This window comes from Schistocerca americana, chromosome 9, assembly GCF_021461395.2.
Source record: "Schistocerca americana isolate TAMUIC-IGC-003095 chromosome 9, iqSchAmer2.1, whole genome shotgun sequence".
NCBI lineage: Eukaryota > Metazoa > Arthropoda > Insecta > Orthoptera > Acrididae > Schistocerca > Schistocerca americana.
In genome coordinates this window covers 53,586,003-53,608,740 of record NC_060127.1, presented here as the reverse complement: position 1 = coordinate 53,608,740, position 22,738 = coordinate 53,586,003, and the positions used below count along the sequence as shown (strand labels likewise).

Below are 22,738 nucleotides of genomic sequence, written 5' to 3'. Positions count from 1 at the left end.
TAGTGGTACATTTGTGTGATATATCTTAAAAGTGTCTCAGCTGAGGCATCAAGGGATCACCAATTTAGTATTGGAGGGCAGCGTGGAAGGTAAAAATCGTAGAGGGAGACCAAGAGATGAATACACTAAGCAGATTCAGAAGGATGTAGGTTGCAGTAGTTACTGGGAGATAAAGAAGCTTGCACAGGATAGAGTAGCATCAAACCAGTCTTAGGACTGAAGACCACAACAACAACATCTTAAAGTGTATCACACGCAAAAAAGATCAACATCATATGTGGAAGCTTAGCTTCTCTTGTAGCTTATTAATCTTCGAGACCACGATTATATGTGAAACCTTTGTTTTTCTTGTAGCAGCATTATGTATATCAATTTAAACCATAAACTTTTCTTATTTGTATGTTCGCGCTACTTAAGAGTGATCTTGCTATTAGCTAACTACATCACGTATCCTATGCTGTCATCATATGGCGAGATCACGTGACGTGAGCTATGACTGGCTTACAAAAGCACGTTGCAATCTCGATTTCAATTCTTTGGAAAGTAAAATGCGGTGTTTGGTGGAATTCGAATTTATACCTTCGTAACACAAAAATATGCAGCGTACGTGTTGCTGCAAATCAAAGATCTTTCCAAAACGTGTCTCCCCCTCCCCGAGTTTCGTTTTCGAAAGTGCCGGGAAATTTTACGTCGGCGTATAAAACCATAAACATTCAAATGATTGATAAGTTTTACTGTGCCGAGGAAAAGTATACTGTAACTTTAAACGGTAAAAGTGTATTTTCATCCGGGAGAAATTGTATTTTTAACCGGGGATGTTTTTTCCTTGTCCATGTATACACCCTGTATAAATAGTGGTAGGAGGGTTCGTAGGGCAAGTCCTACAGTGGGGACGGTCACAGGGGTAGAAGTCGTAGGGTAGGGAAATGGATGCAGAAGGATTATAAAGTCTGAAAAGCATATTGCAGAGATTGGGAGGACAACGAAAAGCTATTCTGGTGTGGTGGACATTATTTCAGGACATGATTTTAGGGAATCGTGGCCTTGTCAAAGTAGCTGATTAATAGCTTCAAGACAGGATAATACTGAATGATATGCGGTGTTCTCCTAAGTGCTTTTTGTGGGAATCAGCAGTACCAGGATTGGATGTGAAGGGCCAGGATATCTGCTTTTGGAATAGGGAGGGGCAATTATGGGCAGTGAAGGGTGAGGTGAGAATGATGGTGTATTGCTGCAAAGAGTCTGCATCTGATTAAATACATTTACCTCGAATGCCAAGGCTCTATGAGTGGGGGGACGTTTGATATGGAAAGGATGGCAACTGTCAGAGTGTAAGTACTGTTGTTTATGTTAGGTTTAATTTGAACAGAAACGCGTAGCTGTCCTTAAGTGAGAATGACGTCAATGTAAAGGAAGTGGCATGGATTTGAAACAGGACCATGTGAAATTTATTTGAGAGAATTTATTTAGATATTCCAAGAATTTTAACAGGTCAGCCTCACTATGAGTCCATGTGACAAAGATGTCGTAAATGTATCTAAACCAGACCAGCGGGAGAAGGCTTATGGGTCGCTGGAAAGCCCCCTCCAAACAACCCATGAAAAGATGGGCATAAGAAGGAGCCATCCTGGTTCCCATAGCTGTGCCCCTGCCGTGTTTCTATGTCTGTCCCTCAAAGATAAAGTAGTTGTTGGTAAGTATAAATTTGATTATGTTGAGTGGGAAGGATGTCTTAAGTTTGGAATCAGGTGGGTGCTGATCGAAGAAATGTTCCGCAGCAGATAGACCATTTATATATGGGGTATGTCGGTATAGAAGGAGGTGACATCAGTGGTGAAAAGCAAGGTATGTGGTATGTGGGATGGGCACAGATTTCAGATGATTTAGGAAATGGTAGGTGTCTTTAATATTGGAGGGAAGTCTTTATGCTATATGTAGCAAGCTTTGATGAACTAAGGCAGATATACATTCAATGGGTGCTTTGAAACTAGCAGCAGTGGGACAGTCAGGATGGTTATGTTTGTAAAGCTCAGGGGAAGGTAAAATGTGGGGATCCCTGATTTGGTTGGGGTAAGAAGTTTTATGGATTGGGGTGTTAGTTCTTGTGAGGAGTCTGAGGTCTTAAGGGTGGAATGTAGGTCAGTTTGTTTCACAGGGATGGGATCTTGATGGCAGATGCTGTACATAGAGGTGTCAGATGGCTGGCATTGACTCTTACTTGCATACTCCCATCAGTCAAGTACCACAATGGTAGATCCCTTGTTCTCTGCTGGGAAGATAATAGTGGAATCACCAGTTTTTCGGGAGCTTGGAGTTCTGCAGAGCACAGGTTAGGATCATGTTGTGTGGACCTGAGGAAGGGTTGTGAAGCAGTGCTGGATGTGGGAATATTGTGAGGGCTTGTAAGGGATGATTTTGAGGTAGTGGTGGTGGATCAGGTTAGGATCATGGTTGAAACTGTTCGAGGCAGGGTTCATTGTCAGATCTGCTGATGGAAAGTTTTTGGGCTTGGGTTATGAGGTGCTATTTCCAGTTGTCATTATGTGTGCAGGCAAGTAGATCCTTCACCAAAGCAGCATATTATATGCAAATTTAGGGCTGAAAGCGAGACCTTTGAATAATACAAATAATTGAGGAGGAGGGGAGTACCTTAGATGAAAGGTTGAGAACACTGTGCTGCTCTAGCTGGTTCTTGTGATCATGAGTTATCATTGCTCTGGGAGGCAGTGGTAAAGGCTGGGGGATGTTGGCCGCGCTCAGTTTGTGGGAGAGGAGTGGTAGGTGATGGCCGTGTTGAGGTAGTTTAGGAGAATGCGGGGATAATTTTTTGAGATAAAGTCTACCATTTCGTTGCATTTGGTTTGTCAGATAATACCACCCAAGGGAATATGATGGTCAGGATTTTATAGGAGGGGAGAACTCTGTTGGAGTGGAAAGTGGCAGATGAGGTATATATGTCACAGATTAGCTGGGTAAGTGCAAGAGATTGCTGTATTTGAAACCGTAAAAGGGGCTGATGTAGAGTTGAATTGCATCCTGAGACAAGGACTTCCTGTGTTAGGCCTTTGGGAGTAACTCCCAGGACAGAAGCATGTTTTTGAAAGGGATGAATGTAATATGTGGAGTATCAGTATTTAATATGTAGAGTATAAACAAACAAAATGAAAACTTGGATCTGTAGCAACCTGTATCTGTGTGACAGTAAAAATTGGGCAAACACTATGTGGAATGTTTTATTTCATTTAATCTACACAACCCCCTCCTAAAATATTTACTGTTCCTCCTGAAGCACCCTGCATAGCTTCTGGAACAGGCTGTAATTTCACCAGTGCTCAGTCTACTGCAATACAATACCACGTTTTCGTTCCCTGTCTTCCACACTTGCTTTAAGTTTGCAGTGGCCACTTTCCCAACTGTATTCAGTTGCAAACTACTTTCTTTACTAATGGCATTGTCAGATATTTTGATTTCTGTAACTCTTGTAATTATGCTGTTCACAGAAACTGCGGGTCTTTACAGAGATACACTATGTGATCAAAAGATCTGGCTGAAAATGACTTAAAAGTTCATGGCACCCTCCATCAGTTATGCTGGAATTCAATATAGTTTTGGCCCACCCTTAGCTTTGATGACAGCTTCCACTCTCACAGGCATAAGTTCAATCAGGTGTGCTGGAAGGTTTCTCGGGGAATGGCAGCCCATTCTTCACAGAATGCTGTACTGAGGAGAGGTATCGATGTCAGTCAGTGAGGCCTGGCACGAAGTCTGTGCTCCAAAACATCCCAAAGGTGTTCCATAGGATTCAGGTCAGGACTCTGAGCAGACCAGTCCATTGCATGGGTATTATTGGTGTGCAACCACTCCGCTAAGGCCGTGTCTTATGAACAGGTGCTCGATTGTGTTGAAAGATGCAATCGCCATCCCCGAATTGCTCTTCAACAGTGGGAAGCAAGAAGGTGCTTAAAACAACAATGTAGGCCTGTGCTGTGATAGTGCCATGCAAAACAACAAGGGGTGCGAGCCCCCTCCATGAAAAATATGACCACACCATAACATCACCGCCTCCGAATTTTACTGTTGGCATTACATTCGGTGGCAGATGATGTTCACCAGGCATTCGCCATACCCACACCCTGCCATCAGATCGCCACATTGTGTGCTGTGATTCGTCACTCCACACAATGTTTTTCCACTGTTCGATCGTCCAATGTTTATGCTCTTTACCCCAAGCGAGGTGTCGTTTGGCATTTACCAGCATGATGTGTGGCTCATGAGCAGCCACTCGACCATGAGATCCAAGTTTTCTCAACTCATGCCTAACTGTCATAGTACTTGCAGTGGAACCTGATACAGTTTGGAATTCCTGTGTGATGGTCTGAATAGATGTCTGCCTATTACCCATTATGACCCTCTTCAACTGCTGGTGATCTTTGTCAGTCAACATATGAGGTCAGTCTGTATGCTTTTGTGCTGTGTGTGTCCCTTCACATTTCCACTTCATCAGAAACAGTGGACCTAAGGATGTTTAGGAGTGTGAAAATCTCGCATACAAATTTATGACACAAGTGACACCCAATCACCTGACTACACTTGAAGTCCGTGAGTTCCATGGAGCGCCCCATTCTGCTCTCTCACGATGTCTAATGATGACTGAAGTCGCTGATATGGAGTACCTGGCAGTAGGTGGCAGCACAATGAACCTAATATGAAAAATGTATGTTTTTTGGGGGTGTCCAGATACTTTTGATCACATTGTGTAGATGTGTCATTGAATGCAATTTTATGTCAATTTTCCCGTGCATGTTCAGCCAATACCACCTTCTCTGGATAGAATAATCACAGACACGTCTCTTGTTCAGTTCGACATTGTTCTGTCATGCACAAGGTTTCCTTGCATAGTACTGTCTGCACTGGCACAGTATTTTTTAAATTCTGGGTATTCTGATGCCAGTATTATCTTTCAAAGGTCTCATAAGGTGGCATACTGTAGCTTGAGGTGTGAAGATTGACTTCATGTTGTCTCTCAGGACCTTTGAGCACTTGGCTGAAAACTTATTGATATATAACAGTATTTTATTTCAAGAATTATTTCATAACCATACATACTAATGAAACATGAAGGAATGCGGGCATATAAGTTCCAGTGTTCGGGGGGTTGTGGGTGTGGGGATTGCGTGACCAGGAAGATTCACGTCCAAAACTTTAATCATATTTTAGATTGGTCGGCCAAGTGCTATGTACCAGTTTCCAGTGATCCACATTTATCTAAATTGTGAGGATGGATCAGGAAGCCTTTGCCCCTATTTTTTGGTAGCCAAAATAAGTTACATGTAGGTAATTAGAAATATATGTACTATTCTACATACATTACACTATTTTTTACGTAGCCTCCAAGTCAGTTCGAACATTTGTCCCATCGCAGCACTAAATTTGAGATGCTTATGGAGTAGAATTCATACAGCTGACTGTGCAACGACTGTCTGACTGATATCTTGGCTTCATTGCTACATGTGAATTGATACCCTTTTAGGAACTTCTCCAGTGGACTGAAACTGTGGAAATCACCATGGGTGTGGTCTTGACTGTACGGTAGATGGTTCAAACTCTTCAAGTGAAATGACCGAAGTCTATCAGCAGTTCTGATTGCTACAAGTGATCTCATACTGTTGTGGAGGATAATCACAGTGTCCAAATTGAGAATCCCTTGGTTTCTTCCTGGGGCAGCCTACAGATGTGGCAGCTTGGAACAATAACTGTCGGCAATGATGGTTACACCTGATGGCATAAAATCCAGCAGGAGCAGTCCACAGTGACCCCAGAAGACTATTAACATCACATCTTAGGCGAACCTGAATGGTTTCACACCACCCTCTGCTGTTTTGATTCCAACATGAAATGCAATATCCTTGTTTCATTGGCATTAACAGTGCAGTCCAGGAACCTATCACCCTTCTCGGCATACCATTGCAGATGATTCAGTGAAGCAATCATTCACTTGCCTCTCATCATGCTTTCACCATTGCATCCACACAGGAAATATTGCCATCAGTCAGAAACAAGCACAAGCTTCCCGAATGGTCATTGTCATACAAATCTTCATGACTTTTTGTGAGCTCTTAACACCACCACCTCACGCTTCTCTAAGCAAGACACCTTTCTGCATACATAGGCTATGTTTTCCAGTGGATTTTGATGGGTGTTCATACCTTGGTCTATAGAAACAAATCACACCCATTGCTTGCATGCCGTGGACATGTGTGGCACAACTGCCATCTTCTAGAACTGGCAGCATCTCCATGCCGCGGAGCTACCAGCAGGGCAGGCTGGGGCAGTCAAAGAAATGTTCACTGCTGGGAATGGACATATTGACTTCACACTGACAGCCACAATTTGCCTAAAAAAACAGGGGCAAATACTTTCTGATTGACATGTATAACTTTAAGAACTTTTTATTTGATTGTTGGGCTCTTAATTGGAACCTCTGTTTTCTCAATACTACAATTTTTGTATTTCAATACTACAATTTTTGTTTCAACACATCAAAATGCAATCTGTTATATGCTTCAAGTCTCTCAACTGACAGTAAATTTGTATGCATATTAATAACCTCAAAGTCAAATGCCCTAAACCCAAATGAACCAACAAATCAATTGTAACATCTTCAATCGAATAATACAGGATATAAGTTTAGATTTTTACTTATATCTGACTTACTATTGCAGTGTGAGAAGTATATTAACATAATTACTTTTATTTCAGTTTTCCATGCATAAATATAGTAATTCACAATGTTAAGTATTAAACGTAATCCTAATAATGGGTTAAAATTTAAGCGAACTGAAGTATATGATGGTGTTTATAACTCAGTTACTTTTAATATCTTAATCATAAGGGCTAACTCATTAATGTACCCTAAATTATTTTTTGGATAAGATCTTGCTAGATATTCAAATAGGAAGTGCTGCTAGTAATGCTACAAAATAATGATAATAATAATGCAATTGAAAAGTCAGGATGGAAGAATAAAAAGGATTAGTTGCTGCTTACCATGTAGTGGAGATGATGACTCACAGACAGGCACAACAAGCTGCTTAGACCAGATGTGGCTTACTATTTTAGCAGACTTTTTTGTGCCTTTCTGCAACTCAGCATCTCCTCTATATTGTGAGTAACAATCTCTCCTTTTCATAATATTGTTGTTAATAATAATAATAATACTGATGATAATAACAATAAAAATAAAAGTTGGTTCAGTGTATAGTGATTTCTCAAGGTATAATGTTGTTTCTTGATAAATGACTGAATTATTTATATTTATAGGTTTTGTATTTTTGAAGAAATTTATGAATATTCTTTTGTCTACAGTAATTAATATAAATCTGCTCAGAAGTTTCACATGCATTAATCACACTTTTCAACACAACATTCTTTTTTTTCTGTGAAAGACGAATGGAATATTTTTTCATGATTTTATTACATTGTCCATTTATTTCAGCAGTGATAATTCGTTATCATTAGGTCACAATTTAAATCTTATGTGTATTTATTCTTTCTAGTGTGAAGCATGTGCTAAGTTAGCAGTAATCAGTCATGTCATGTAAATCCTACATGTAGTATTTCACTAATAATAGTGATCATAAATCAGGCACGACAGTGATGAGATAATGTGGACTTCTGTACATTAGTGTTTGGTTTTCCTTTTTCAAGATCCTGACAGTGACACAGAGATTTAAAACTAACTCAGAGCTGCTGGCCCATCCATCTTTAATATTCTGCATTACATTACTGTGACAAGTGTAATTTATAATACACACTTGATAAAATTATGAGACGGACTGTTGTTGGAGCATAAGAAAGAATGCTAACTTTGGAACTGTTATATCCTTAATCGCAGAGAAAAGAGTAGTAGGTTGCTTAAGGTTGTTCATCACTCACCCATATACCTGTGTTTCCTCACATTATAACCTCCTTTTGAAGTTCTGGATTGTTGTTGACTTCATTTAGCAACTGCTGTGCAATATCTATGCGACGTCATCTTTTGTCGAAATTCAACAGTTTTGGAACAAACTTTGCTACGATGCCTTTTGTGCCCAAATCATCTGAAAAAATTGCTTGGCATGAGCGAAAGGATGTGCCGACGTCATCAGCAACCTCTCTGATGGTGATTCAGTGATTTTTCGAGAACTGTTTTCTTTACTTCTTCCACAATGTTGTCAGTAATTGATGTGCTAGGGTGTCCAGAGTGCTCGTCATCTTCAACGTCGTCTTGACCCTCTGTGAAATGTCTATGCCACTTGTAAACTCTTGTCTTACTCATAGTAGATTGCCAGTAGCTGTAATCAACATTTCAAATGCAGTGCTGCACTTTATTTCATTTTTCTAGCAAAATTTAATGCAAATTCTTTGTTCAATCATTTTCAAAAGTAAAAATTCTATGAGCACTTGAAAACACACATTACTTTTTCAACTGTCAACAATAAACTAAATATTCGAATCAGCTGAAAATGCAAACATACATCAGGAACATGTGTAGCAAGAACATTAAAAAAATTGAAAGTCATATGTTAAAGCCTGCAAAAATAAAATGGTCTGATTACTTTTTAATCACACCTCATATATTGCTAAATGGCTAAGAGAGTCATCTGTTCCCAGGTGCACTTTGTTTGTTTAATGGTTCCAGGAGCAACAGAAATTTGATTTTCAGTATTTCATATAACTGTTCACTATATTTAAAATACTGTCATAATCTAGTCCTTAAGATGCATAATGTTACACAAAAGGGATAACACAAGAAACCATGTATTAAGTTAGGCAGTTTAACTCACATGACACAAATTGCTCAGGCTGTATTCACTGTTTGAGAACGAGATCACTTAGTGACTTCCAACAAACATGACATATACAGGATGGCACACGAAATGTGTCACTATTTGTTTCATACATAATTTATGAGTAGAATTAGATATCCCATTGACCATCACAACAGCAATAACGGTAGATCTCAGAGAAACAAATGAGTTACAAAATGATGCGTAATTAAAAATACTACTGTTTACAACACAGCCGACAATAGATGACTAACAATGCAGCTGCGATTGGCAGTTGTGTTACTTTTTCATGAAATGAAAAGTCCTGTTGCGATTTGAAGGTGGTTTCAATGGCAGTTGAACACACAGTGGGCGTCTTCCAAGAGAACCATTCACAGGCTGTGTGATCAATCTGTATAGGAGAAGTCCTGGCAAATTGTGCAGAAGGGCAGCCGTGGAACTAGATGTATCCAGATGCTCCGTTCAACAGATTCTTAAAGGTGACCACTGGATGTACCCATATAAGATAACCTGTGCGCAGAAGCTCGCTGCAGAAAGTTAGAGAGTACTGTTTGCCTGCTGGGAGAGTACAAACTCTCTACATTTGGTTTTCAGACAAGGTGCATTTTCATTTGGACGATGTGGTTGACAAACAAAATATTTGCTTTTGGGCTACTGATAATTCACAAGTGCTTCACGAACAACAACATTGTGCTCAAAGGTTAACGGTGTGGGTCACAATTTCCAGTCACGACCTTATTGAACCTTTCTTCCTTGAAGAAACTGTGAACAGTGTCTGTTATTTGAGCATGTTCTGCAATAACTGTGTTCCACAGATTCTTGGTACTGCATTGCCCTTCATCATGCAGTGGTTCATGCAACATGGAGCAAGGCCACTTAGTGCAATCATTGTGCTGGATTTCTTACATGAGCATTTTGACATACAGGTCCATTCACTCAGATTTCCAGGTCATTTCAGTGACAGAAAATTTCTTTACCCCCAATACTCCAGGCCTCAACCTCTTTCTTTGGGAATACCTGAAGGAAACAACTTTCCCGAAACTTCCACATGATTGGATGGAGCCTAGATCCCTAATTTTTCAAGCCTGCAGTGAAATCACAGAAGCCATGTGCCGTAAGGCTATTGCTAACATTAATATTTGTGTGAAGCAAGTTAGGAATAAGAATGGTGGACATATTGAGCATGCCCTGAGTTAAAACAATTTTCTGCAGAGTGTTTTCTGTTGTAGTATGTGTTCCTTTGAGTTCGCCTAGACAGTAAAATTTTTACTCAAAAACAAAATGGTGACACATTTCATGTGCCATCCTGTAATTTCCTTGCTGTCACCCCCCCCCCTCCCCCTCCTCTCTCCCCCCCCTCCCCAAACACACACACACACACACACACACACACACACACACACACACACGAAAGAAAAAAGTTTTTTGCTTGCTATAGCTTTGCTGTTCATGCAATAACATGACAATTTATTATGTCTTTACTACTAAATCTATTCACAACACACTTTGCAGTGGTATATTAACATATACCACTGAAAGTACCTGCAAAATTGTATCACTGTATGAGACATAGTCCAGGAGATGTGGCATGATAAAGATTTGAGATGTGTGAAAATTTAGCTGTTTTATACATGGGAGCTAGTTGTTTAAATAAATGGGGACAGGGAGTTATTAGTAAAGAAAATAATTAAGTAAATAAATAAATAAAAATAAAGAAAAAGTAGTAATAATTGGAAAAAAATGAAAAAGTAATAGTAACGGAAAACAGAAAGGGGGAATTATATGTTGACAGAGATAAAATCTAGGAGGATGATGGGATGCTGGGGAGCAAGTTCCCACTTACAGAGTTCAGCAACATTACTGTTGGACAGGTGGATTCAAATGTGGTGTTGCAAGGAACTCAGACCCCTTGAGTCATGCTGCAGAGTACTTTCAGCAAATGGGTACTGGGTGTCCATGAGGTAGACAGGTCTCCTGTGCCAATTCATGTATTCAGTCACTTTATTGGTGGCATTCCTATATAAAACATGGCTCAGTGAATAAATGTTACATGTTAATTGGTGAACAATAAGTGTGGTTCCACATGTTGTGCTGTCTTTGATGTTTTTGGCCTTACCAGTGGTGGTGGTTTTGGAATAAATGGTAGTGGCTGAGAGCATAGGCAGGTTTTGTAGTGGATAGAATAGTGGGAGTAGGAGCATTGGAAAAGTGCTAACAGTCTGAGATTGTCATACTGTTTACCAAAGATATTACACAGATTAGGAGTATGATGGAAAATGGCATTGGGTTGTGTGGGTAGGATATCAGGATGAGCTGGTCTCAGTAAGATCACCTTCGTACCATAAAGGTCGACAGGCGATACTTGTTGCACGTGGTAGTAAACAGATATAAAGGGTATATTGCTCAAAAATAAGTATCCACATCAATAGAAGGTTTAACTGAGAACATTGTATCCGCCAAGTTTCAAAAAGTTTGTGCTAAATAAAATTTGTTTCCAACATAATTTCGGTTATTAGTTTCTCAGAGCAAACCAATTTTTAATATTTCAATTCACTTGGGAGCTTATGGACTCATATTGTGGAACAATTCACTGGTATCAAATAGTCTTTATCATCCAAGAATGATTATTACAGTTGTATATTGAGGGTCTGCAAAAACCTCCTGTCAGAGTCCTTAAGTAAATAGGAATACTGCCCACTATATCACAACATATTGCAAGCTATATTAAGTCCCCATGAGTTAACAAATTAGTTAAAAGTAAGCTAAAAGCATTTTTCTTTACAAGGAATTTATTGTCTTGATCAATTTCTAAAGAGAGATGGGCAGATTGTTTCACACATTTGTCTTGATTTTTGTGTTCCAGTTCAAATTTTAATTTCTGTGCCTGTTTTATTTTTACATGATTAATAATATTTGCAATCTCCCATAATTCTTAATAGTTTTCCCTTTTGGTTTGATAAACCTGACAAAATGTTCATTTAATTGCTAGACAGTTTTATATAGTTCATTGTAAGATTCCCTCATGTCTCTGTATGGGAGTGTAAATTACATTTATATAATACTAAATTATTTGTTTTGACTCGTTCCACACATTTGTCAGCACACAGTAATGTTTCTATGTAATAAGTATCTAAATAAATAAACTGCATATTTTCAGTTACCACTGTAAACTTAAAACACAGTTACTACTATGGCAGGTGACATGTTTCTTCAACATATGTGGCAGATCCGTATGATGTGATTCGTCTGTTCCCGGATCTACTTCCGCAGGAGACACGACAGCCGACTCTGGACAGTCCCGACAGGCACCCTATTCGACAGAAGCTTCAAGATCGAGAGCTCGAAAATGCTCTTCTTGCGTTGATTGAATTCCTCACTGAGGTAAATTCAAAAGTACACACTACTTCAAGTATTTGAAAATGAAATCCCAAAATTATCACTACTTACTGTTATTGATCATAATAGTACCAAAACAGTTATAAATTCTTGTCAACAACTAATGCACTAATTGGTGCATTGATTATGAGTAAGTTGTACTGTTCATTCTGACTACCCCTGTCTATGTACAATTTTTCTGTTTTTAGAATTGTATTAAGATAATGTTAATTAAAGTACATACTTATGTGTTTGCAAAAGATTTTTGGCATTGTTGATGGGAGTACACTCTTTAAAATTCTGAAGACATTGGGGATAAAATAAATTACAGTGGATGAAAAATTATTTACAATTTGTAAAGAAACCAGTTGGTAATTATAAAAGCCAAAGGACACAAAAGAGAGGCAGTAGTTCAGAAAGGAGTGAAGCAGCATTATAACCCATCTCTCTTGTTATTTAGTTAGGAAACTTAGAAGAAATTTTGGAAAAGGAATGATTGTTGAAGGAGAAGAAATAAATATTTTAAGTTTTGCCAGTGACAGTGTAATTCTATAATTCTATCAGGTAAATGTAGTGGATAGGGACTTCAAAAGGGGATAAAAGATGAACAATAACAAAGTAAAACAAGGACTGTGAAATGTTGTCACATTACATTGAGGTGATGCTTATAGAATTACATTAGGAAATGAGACACTAAAAGTAACAGAATTTTTTTTTTTTTTTTGAGGGGATTGCAGTAGCAAAATAACTGGCATTGGCAGAAGTAGGGGCAGAGCTATGAAATGCTGATTGACAATAACAAAAATTGTTATTCAGAAAAGATAAACATACACAGGGGGAAAAATCGCAACACCAAAAAACAATAAATGTAGAGTAATGAAATTTCGTGAATATATTTGTCTACGTAACATGTTTAAGTGATTAACTTTGTAAGACCACAGGGTAATGTAAGTGCAAGAAAAGCCACTGCAAATGTGAAATGCTGGTGCATTAATAACTAGCCAGAATGTTGAATGGAGACATGCAAACATACATGTGTTGTGGTGTACAAGTGCCAGATGTCACTTTGTAGTATGGAGTTCCAAACCTGTTACACTTTGTCAGTCAATACAGAGGCGGATGACACTGGAGTTATTGTCCGATGATGTCCCGTATGCGCTCTACTGGAGACAGATGTGGCGATTGGGCAGATGAAGGCAACACGTCGACACACTTTAAAGCGTGTTGGATTACAACAAATCTTTTGAAGTGTGGTCTTAACAGAAGAATGCCGAAGATTACATGGGTAGATTGGATGAGCAATCAGGAGGTGCTGAATTCTATGATTTCTTGATTAAAAGAAGGGGCTTCATGAATGTCAAAGAATAGTTGGTTTGTTAATGGAGGCATGTGGAGGGGAGCTTTAGAAGGAAATCCAGGCTTGACTGCAGTGGGCAGGTTCAAAAGGGTGTAGGCTGCAGTTGTTATGCAGAGATGAAGAGGCTTGCATAGGATAGGCTTGCACAGAGAGCTACATCAAAGCAGTCTTTGAACTGAATACTATGGCAATGGAGGTTAAGATGTGAAATAGAGTAGGTTGCTGCACACCGCATAGAGGACACATTGAGTGGCAGCGGGCACGTCAAAAGAAGACCGCTAGGTATTATCAGGTATTGGACATAGTCCTTCTTAAAAAATCACAGACACACACACACGCACACGCACGCGCGCGCACACACACACACACACACACACACACACACACACACACACACACACACACATATATATTCACTAATGCATAGCTCACACACTCGTGGCCACTGTCATCTCCGAGTACTAAGTTCCCACTGACTGCTCAGCTTGCTTGACTCGTATCATAAGCAGTCAGGCCTTACTGCCCAGAGGCATGGAAATATCCAGGCTATATTCATCCAGTATTTGAGAATACGTGCCCTTAGTGACTTCCAACAACCTGTACACACAATTTCTAAACTTGATGAAACTTTTTCTTCCTCTCATCCTTACAAAAATATGAAGGAAAAAAAGTTTGTCAGACATTACGTTTTCTCTGTTCATGCAGTAAAGCAGTCTCATCCGACATAATATTTTAATTTATTACTTCTTTTTGACTGTTTCTATTCCCAATACTTTTTGCAGAGAGTATCCACTTATTCAGTGAAAGTACTTGCAAAATTATATCATTGTACTACACATAGTTCAGGAGATATGACATAAACATTGATGTGTGTGAAAAAGTAGGTTTTGCTTAAAATAGAGCACAAATTACCCATGCTATATTTTTCCAGTGTTTGATGGTGAGAGCATTTATTGGCTTCAGTGACCTGAGACAAATTTAAACATAATTTCAACTTTTTTCTAAACTTTTTCTAACTGGCATGCCTAACATCATCTGTGTAACACATTAACTCATGTCTAAAGTATCATAAGGTGCTTTAGACATAGGAGTTTGATTCTTTGAAAGAATCAGGTGTTTACTGGTGAAATGCTAGAACTATATTAGAATCATGTTAATTCATTAATTGATTCATCTGTTACTACTTGGTAGAAAAGCTTAGTTATAAGTGAAAGGCAGCTTAGTCAATCTTTGAACATGCCGCACCAACGCACTGCTTTTTTTTTGCTACATTAATTCTCAACACCAGCTAAATACTTATCCAGTGTTGGTTTTTTCAGGGTTTAGTATTAATGTATTAGTTACTCAGGAAGTGTGTTTTTCTTAAGGATGTATAGAACTTAACACACAATTCTACACAGTATACTGACATGATTGTTCCCATCAACTGCATCCTAAGTTATTCCAAACATAATCCTGAAGCACGTACATAATATTGTGCTTTTCAGATTGGAAATGACTAATATTCGGTAAAAAGATTCGTCCTCTTCTTCTTCTTCTTCTTCTTCTTCTTTTCTGTCCTTTCACTTTAACAATAGTAGTCATTTGTTGCATGGTGGTTCCTTTATAAACTGATAATTGGCTCATAATACAAATAAATATCATAAAGAAATTATGGTTTTGTATTTCCTTGTACTTGTTGTAACGAGTAGCAAGAGGAAAGTCAGTTGCCATTTTCAAAAAAGCTATAGGGACTTACCTAATTTAATGTGAAGATGCAAGTGAGTAATCTGGTGTAAACTGAAATAGACTACCTTTAAAATGAATAATGAAATAGAAGAAATGTCCATATAATATATTAATTTGACACCTTAAATTTACTGATGATTAGATCTTTAACGGTAAATCACAAAGTGTTTCAGACTAACAGTTTGCAAATATTGGTTGTATCATGTTTAATTATTTTAGTAGCCGGCCACGGTGGCCGAGCGGCTCTAGGCACTTCAGTCTGGAACCGCACGACTGCCACAGTCGCAGGTTCGAATCCTGCGTCGGCCATGGATGTGTGTGATGTCCTTAGGTTAGTTAGGTTTAAGTAGTTCTAAGTTCTAGGGGACTGATGACCTCAGATGTTAAGTCCCATAGTGCTCAGAGCCATTTGAACTGTTTTAGTAAATGCATTTTGACACTACATTTCTGTTACTACATTATCTTTCAGTGTAATTTTTAACTGGGTTGTTTCTAACTAGTTGAAAGCTGTATAAATGTTTCATCAAGTTTCAGGATTGCAGCGCACTATGTCAACCTCCTGTCATGATGTTTCAGCTGACAACCATTCAGCCATCTTCAAGTGAGTGTGTAGCACTGGAGATTAGTAGTTCATATTGCGAACTTCATACCAAAACTTGGCGGGGAGACACATGTGCAAAGGCAGCCGCTATTTGAGAGACCTCTGTTGAGTTTCGTGTGTTCTATAAATATTGCTCCATATATGGTGTGCAGGCACATGTGTAATGGTGATACTTAGTGATGTAAATTGCCTGGACATTTATAAGTTGGGGCAAATGCCTACAGTAAATGCCTGGGCAAATGGCCAAAATTCATAAATGTCCAGATATTTTTGAATTTTAAAGATTAATTTATAAGTGGGGCCCATAAAAAATTTAAGCTGATATTTAGTATTGGAAAAGGTGTTTTGCAACACTGCTTCTTCAGTGGTTGGGTAATCAAGTAGAAAAAGCTGCTTGAGGGTTCAGGAAAGTTATTAGGAAAAACAAATTGGACTATGAACATAACTTTTTACATTTTTAGTGAGGCCAATTCTTGGGAAGTTCAAAGTAATTTTTGAAATAAAGTATAGTTTCCATTGAGTACCGGTAGCTAGTCCATAGGTAATATTTTTGCTTACTACTGATTCTGATTCCACGATTCCAAGAATCATCAATTCTCTAGGAATTGACTAGTATCAGAATTGAACGATTTCAGTGTCTTGGGCATCGAGTCCTTGTTGTTAAATCTTTTTTATATTAATGTTCTGATTTTATCTTCACAGCAGTGCAGTTATATGAAAGTGGATAAAGAAAGGAGCAGAATAGAAAACTATAGTCTGACTCATATGTCACTACAACTGATTCCCCCCCCACTGAAAACAGTTTAAGAACACAGTTATCATAAAAAAACACATGCCAACTGTTTAATACATTCAGTAATAATTTTATTATCAATAACCATTCTACAATAATATTTAGAGATGTGACCCAGATTATAAAATGTATTACGTTAAAAAGCGATGACCTAAGGACAGTGTTTTTTGTACTGCCTTACCACTACACAGCTGTTGAATACAGTGTCTCTGTGAATGTGAGAGGGGGGAGGGGGGGGGGGGAGTACAACTCGTAAAAAGAAATAGGACACTATAAATGATAAGTGACTGTCAGCAATGTGTGCCCATAGTTGAAAAGCTAGCTTCTCTCTCCTTTCCTTTCATTCTTAATCGTAAAGGCAACAAATGATAAAGTGTAAACATTTCCTAACATTTAGTATCAGGAGTATCATTCTGTCCCTTACTTTAATTTTTAAATTATACATACTAGCAGTAAAAATTTAAAAGGTGCTTTTTTTTTTTTACAAATTCCCAGATTTGGGGTGATTAAAACTGTGGACTTAAAATTCAGATTTCAGAATTAATTTAATTAACTGTCACTAGACGTGTCATTGGTCATGAAATATTTTCTTTCTGAAGAAATCAAAGAAATCATAAGGTCCCATGCCTAATCCAGTTGAAAGTTGCCATCACGATTAATAAGATCTTCTGCCAAACGTATTTCTACTGATTCCTTCATAACTCAGTCCCAGAAGGATCTTGTCGAGGCTAAGATATCTGTGGCAGTATACTACATGATGTCTTGTGGAGATACAATGCTTGTCTATGGCTGACTTACTGGGCTGCAAAAGGCGAGTGTGGTGATCATGTTCAACACGTGTTTCAAGCACTATGCACATTGTCTGGCCAGCGTGGGCTTTGCCACACAGGTTAGATATTCTGTAGATTCCGGAGTACTCTGCCAGTGTGGCAAAGCCTACATTGGTCAGACAATGCACACAGTGCATTAAAGATGCATTGAGCACGATCACCACACTCACCTTTCACAGCCCAGTAAGTCAGCGATCGCCAAGCATTGTATCTTCACAGGAAGCTCCATGGATTATTCTGCCACAGAAATCTTGGCATTGACGAGATCCTTTTGGGATTCAGTCATTAAGGAATCAATAGAAATACGTTTGGCGGAAGATCCTATTAATCGTGATAGCGGCTTTCAACTGGATAAGGCGTGAGACCTGGTGATTTCTTTAATTTCTTCAGAAAGAAAAATTTTATGACCAACAACACGGTCAGTAACAGTTAATTTAAATAATTATGACAGCTGGATTTTAACTCCATGAGTGCGCATTCTAACAGAGAGCGCACATTTAGCATCACTTTTATGCATATGCCTGCATGTTGTAGATGGAGCAATATTTGACGAGGGCACAAGAATTGACAAAGGTCACTCATGTAGCAGCTGCCTTTGCGTGTGTGTATCCGCACCAATGTTTGGTATAAAGTTAGTGATGTGAACTAGCAATCTCCAGTGAAAGACACTCACCTGAAGGTGGCCGAATGGTTGTCAGCCGAAGCATCGTGGCAAGAAGTTGAAGTAATCTGCTTGTAGTCCTGAAAATTCATGGAATACTATTTATGAAGGGAAAATTTCAAGAAATACATCGAGGTGTGTGCTGTTTATCTGACATCCTCAAAATGTATTGTAATTTAATTTAAAACTATAGTGCCATCACCATATTTACAAGATGCAAAAAATGTTGACAGGTCCGTCTTAAATTGATGGCTGGCAACACTGTCCAAAACAAAGCCATGGGTAACAATGTGAATAATAACAACAATTATAACATAAGGAACAGTGACAATGTAGTGGCAGAGGGAAGCAACATGAACAAGTCCACACAACAGCTGCTGCAAATCATAGACACAACTCTGCTGAAATGTTACCTTCAGGTAATTGAACATTAATTTAAAAAGAAGATAGCCGCTACTTATAGCTTTATACTTTTTGAATTTTGAATTATGACGTTCCCTTCGCTCCCAGTTTCAGGCAGTGTTGGCTTCGGTCACACAGCTTGAGGCTGTTGTCAATGGGCATCACTGTGGGGGTCAGGATGGGGGTTTGTCGGGGACGGCCAGCTCGTCCCACACATCCCCCGATTGGACTACGACTGTGGCTGCCAGGGATACTGCCCACATTGAGGCTGATCCCACACCTGTGGTAGAGTGGGAGGTCGTCTTGAGGTGTGGCAGGGGGCGAAAGACATTCCGGAGGGCTGAATGGAAGGCCTCTCCAGTTTGTCTGACGAACCGGTTTCAGGCTCTGTCTCAGGCTGATACTGATCTTCGGCCAGACGTGGCTGCTTGTCCTGTTCCAGAGGTTGCCCCTCAGTCTGCAAGATCCGGGCGGTTGCAGAGGGTGGGCTTACTGGTAGTTGGGAGCTCCAACGTCGGGCGCGTAATGGGGCCCCTTAGCGATATGGCAGCAAGAGAGGGGAAGAAAACCAATGTGCACTCCATGTGCAGTCATTCCAGATGTGGAAAGGGTCCTTCCGGATGCCATGAAGGGTACAGGGTGCACCCATCTGCAGGTGGTCGCTCATGTCAGCACCAGTGATGTGTGTCGCTATGGATCGGAGGAAGTCCTTTCTGGCTTCCAGCGGCTATCTGATTTGGTGAAGACTGCCAGTCTCGCTAGCGAGATGAAAGCAGAGCTCACCATCTGCAGCATCGTCGACAGGACTGACTGCAGAGCTTTGGTACAGAGCCGAGTGGAGGGTCTGAATCAGAGGCTGAGACGGTTCTGCGACCGTGTGGGCTGCAGATTCCTCGACTTGCGCCATAGGGTGGTGGGGTTTCGGGTTCCGCTGGATAGGTCAGGGGTCCACCACACGCAGCAAGCGGCTACACGGGTAGCAGGGGTTGTGTGGCGTGGACTGGGCAGTTTTTTAGGTTAGATGGGCAGAAAGGGCGGCAGTCTCAAAGGGTGCGGGGCAAAGTCAGGACATGCGGGGACCAAGCAGCAATCGCTATTGTAATTGTCAACTGTCGAAGCTGCATTGGTAAAGTACCGGAACTTCAAGCACTGATAGAAAGCACCGAAGCTGAAATCGTTATAGGTACAGAAAGCTGGCTGAAGCCAGAGATAAATTCTGCCGAAATTTTTACAAAGGCACAGACGGTGTTTAGAAAGGATAGATTGCATGCGACCGGTGGTGGCATGTTTGTCGCTGTTAGTAGTAGTTTATCTTGTAGTGAAGTAGAAGTGGATAGTTCCTGTGAATTATTATGGGTGGAGGTTACACTCAACAACCGAGCTAGGTTAATAGTTGGCTCCTTTTACTGACCTCCCAACTCAGCAGCATTAGTGGCAGAACAACTGAGAGAAAATTTGGAATACATTTCACATAAATTTTCTCAGCATGTTATAGTCTTAGGTGGAGATTTCAATTTACCAGATATAGACTGGGACACTCAGATGTTTAGGACAGGTGGTAGGGACAGAGCTTCGAGTGACATTATACTGAGTGCACTATCCGAAAATTACCTCGAGCAATTAAACAGAGAACCAACTCGTGGAGATAACATCTTGGACCTACTGGTAATAAACAGGCCCGAACTTTTCGACTCTGTATGTACAGAACAGGGAATCAGTGATCATAAGGCTGTTGCAGCATTCCTGAATATGGAAGTTAATAGGAATGTAAAAAAAGGGAGGAAGGTTTATCTGTTTAGCAAGAGTAATAGAAGGCAGATTTCAGACTACCTAACAGATCAAAACGAAAATTTCTGTTCTGACACTGACAATGTTGAGTGTTTATGGAAAAAGTTCAAGGCAATCGTAGAATGCGTTTTAGACAGGTACATGCCGAGTAAAACTGTGAGGGATGGGAAAAACCCACCGTGGTTCAATAACAAAGTTAGGAAACTACTGCGAAAGCAAAGAGAGCTTCACTCCAAGTGTAAACGCAGTCAAAACCTCTCAGACAAACAGAGGCTAAACGATGTCAAAGTTAGTGTAAGGAGGGCTATGCGTGAAGCGTTCAGTGAATTCGAAAGTAAAATTCTATGTACCGACTTGACAGAAAATCCTAGGAAGTTCTGGTCTTACGTTAAATCAGTAAGTGGATCGAAACAGCATATCCAGACACTCCGGGATGATGATGGCATTGAAACAGAGGATGACACGTGTAAAGCTGAAATACTAAACACCTTTTTCCAAAGCTGTTTCACAGAGGAAGGCTGCACTGCAGTTCCTTCTATAAATCCTCGCACAAACGAAAAAATGGCTGACATCGAAATAAGTGTCCAAGGCATAGAAAAGCAACTGGAATCACTCAACAGAGGAAAGTCCACTGGACCTGACGGGATACCAATTCGATTCTACACAGAGTACGCGAAAGAACTTGCCCCCTTCTAACAGCTGTGTACCGCAAGTCTCTAGAGGAACGGAAGGTTCCAAATGATTGGAAAAGAGCACAGGTAGTCCCAGTCTTCAAGAAGGGTCGTCGAGCAGATGTGCAAAACTATAGACCAATATCTCTGAAGTCGATCTGTTGTAGAATTTTAGAAAAATGTTTTTTGCTCGCGTACATGTCGTTTTTGGAAACCCGGAATCTACTCTGTAGGAATCAACATGGATTCCGGAAATAGCGATCGTGAGAGACCCAACTCGCTTTATTTGTTCACGAGGCCCAGGAAATATTAGATACAGGCTCCCAGGTAGATGCTATTTTCCTTGACTTCCGGAAGGCGTTTAATACAGTTCCGCACTGTCGCCTGATAAACAAAGTAAGAGCCTACGGAATATCAGACCAGCTGTGTGGCTGGATTGAAGAGTTTTTAGCAAACAGAACACAGCATGTTGTTATCAATGGAGAGACGTCTACAGACATTAAAGTAACCTCTGACGTGCCACAGGGGAGTGTTATGGGACCATTGCTTTTCACAATATATATAAATGACCTAGTAGATAGTGTCGGAAGTTCCATGCGGCTTTTCGCGGATGATGCTGTAGTATACAGAGAAGTTGCTGCATTAGAAAATTGTAGCGAAATGCAAGAAGATCTGCAGCGGGTAGGCACTTGGTGCAGGGAGTGGCAACTGACCCTTAACATAGACAAATGTAATGTATTGCGAATACATAGAAAGAAGGATCCTTTATTGTATGATTATATGATAGCGGAACACACACTGGTAGCAGTTACTTCTGTAAAATATCTGGGAGTATGCGTGCGGAACGATTTGAAGTGGAATGATCATATAAAATTAATTGTTGGTAAGGCGGGTACCAGGTTGAGATTCATTGGGAGAGTCCTTAGAAAATGTAGTCCATCAACAAAGGAGGTGGCTTACAAAACACTCGTTTGACCTATGCTTGAGTATTGCTCATCAGTGTGGGATCCATACAAGATCGGGTTGACAGAGGAGATAGAGAAGATCCAAAGAAGAGCGGCGCGTTTCGTCACAGGGTTATTTGGTAACCGTGATAGCATTACAGAGATGTTTAGCAAACTCAAGTGGCAGACTCTGCAAGAGAGGCGCTCTGCATCGCAGTGTAGCTTGCTCGCCAGGTTTCGAGAGGGTGCGTTTCTGGATGAGGTATCGAATATATTGCTTCCCCCTACTTATACCTCCCGAGGAGATCACGAATGTAAAATTAGAGAGATTAGAGCGCGCACGGAGGCTTTCAGACAGTCGTTCTTCCCGCGAACCACACGCGACTGGAACAGAAAAGGGAGGTAATGACAGTGGCACGTAAAGTGCCCTCCGCCACACACTGTTGGGTGGCTTGCAGAGTATAAATGTAGATGTAGATGTAGAATTCTTTCCATGTAGTCTCCAACCTGTGTCTGTCTCCAGTCACCTTATTTTTCTTTTACTCGCCTCAAGTATTTTTCCTTGCTCCCTTGTGCTTTGTGCATTTAGATGAAACCAACCTGATTTCCAAATGCAATTAAAAACCAATATGAGACTTAAATACTTGCAGTTTGCAGTATCGTGTAAAGTAACTTAAAATTTTTGTAGAGAGAAATTAATACACTTCTACATAGACTCGTTTTGTAAATCATAAGATGTCTAGATGATACCCTACCTCAA

General features: G+C 40.0%; 1 protein-coding gene across 1 annotated transcript in view; it reads left to right on the top strand.

Moving 5' to 3' along the window:
* The window catches only part of LOC124551089 (vam6/Vps39-like protein), a 119,111-nt gene that overhangs the window by 55,578 nt on the left and 40,795 nt on the right, over positions 1–22,738 (top strand). The window contains exons 8-9 of the mRNA XM_047126019.1: positions 12,055–12,209; positions 18,407–18,592. Coding sequence (XP_046981975.1) covers positions 12,055–12,209; positions 18,407–18,592 — 341 coding nt within the window. The remainder of the gene's footprint in view (positions 1–12,054; positions 12,210–18,406; positions 18,593–22,738) is intronic.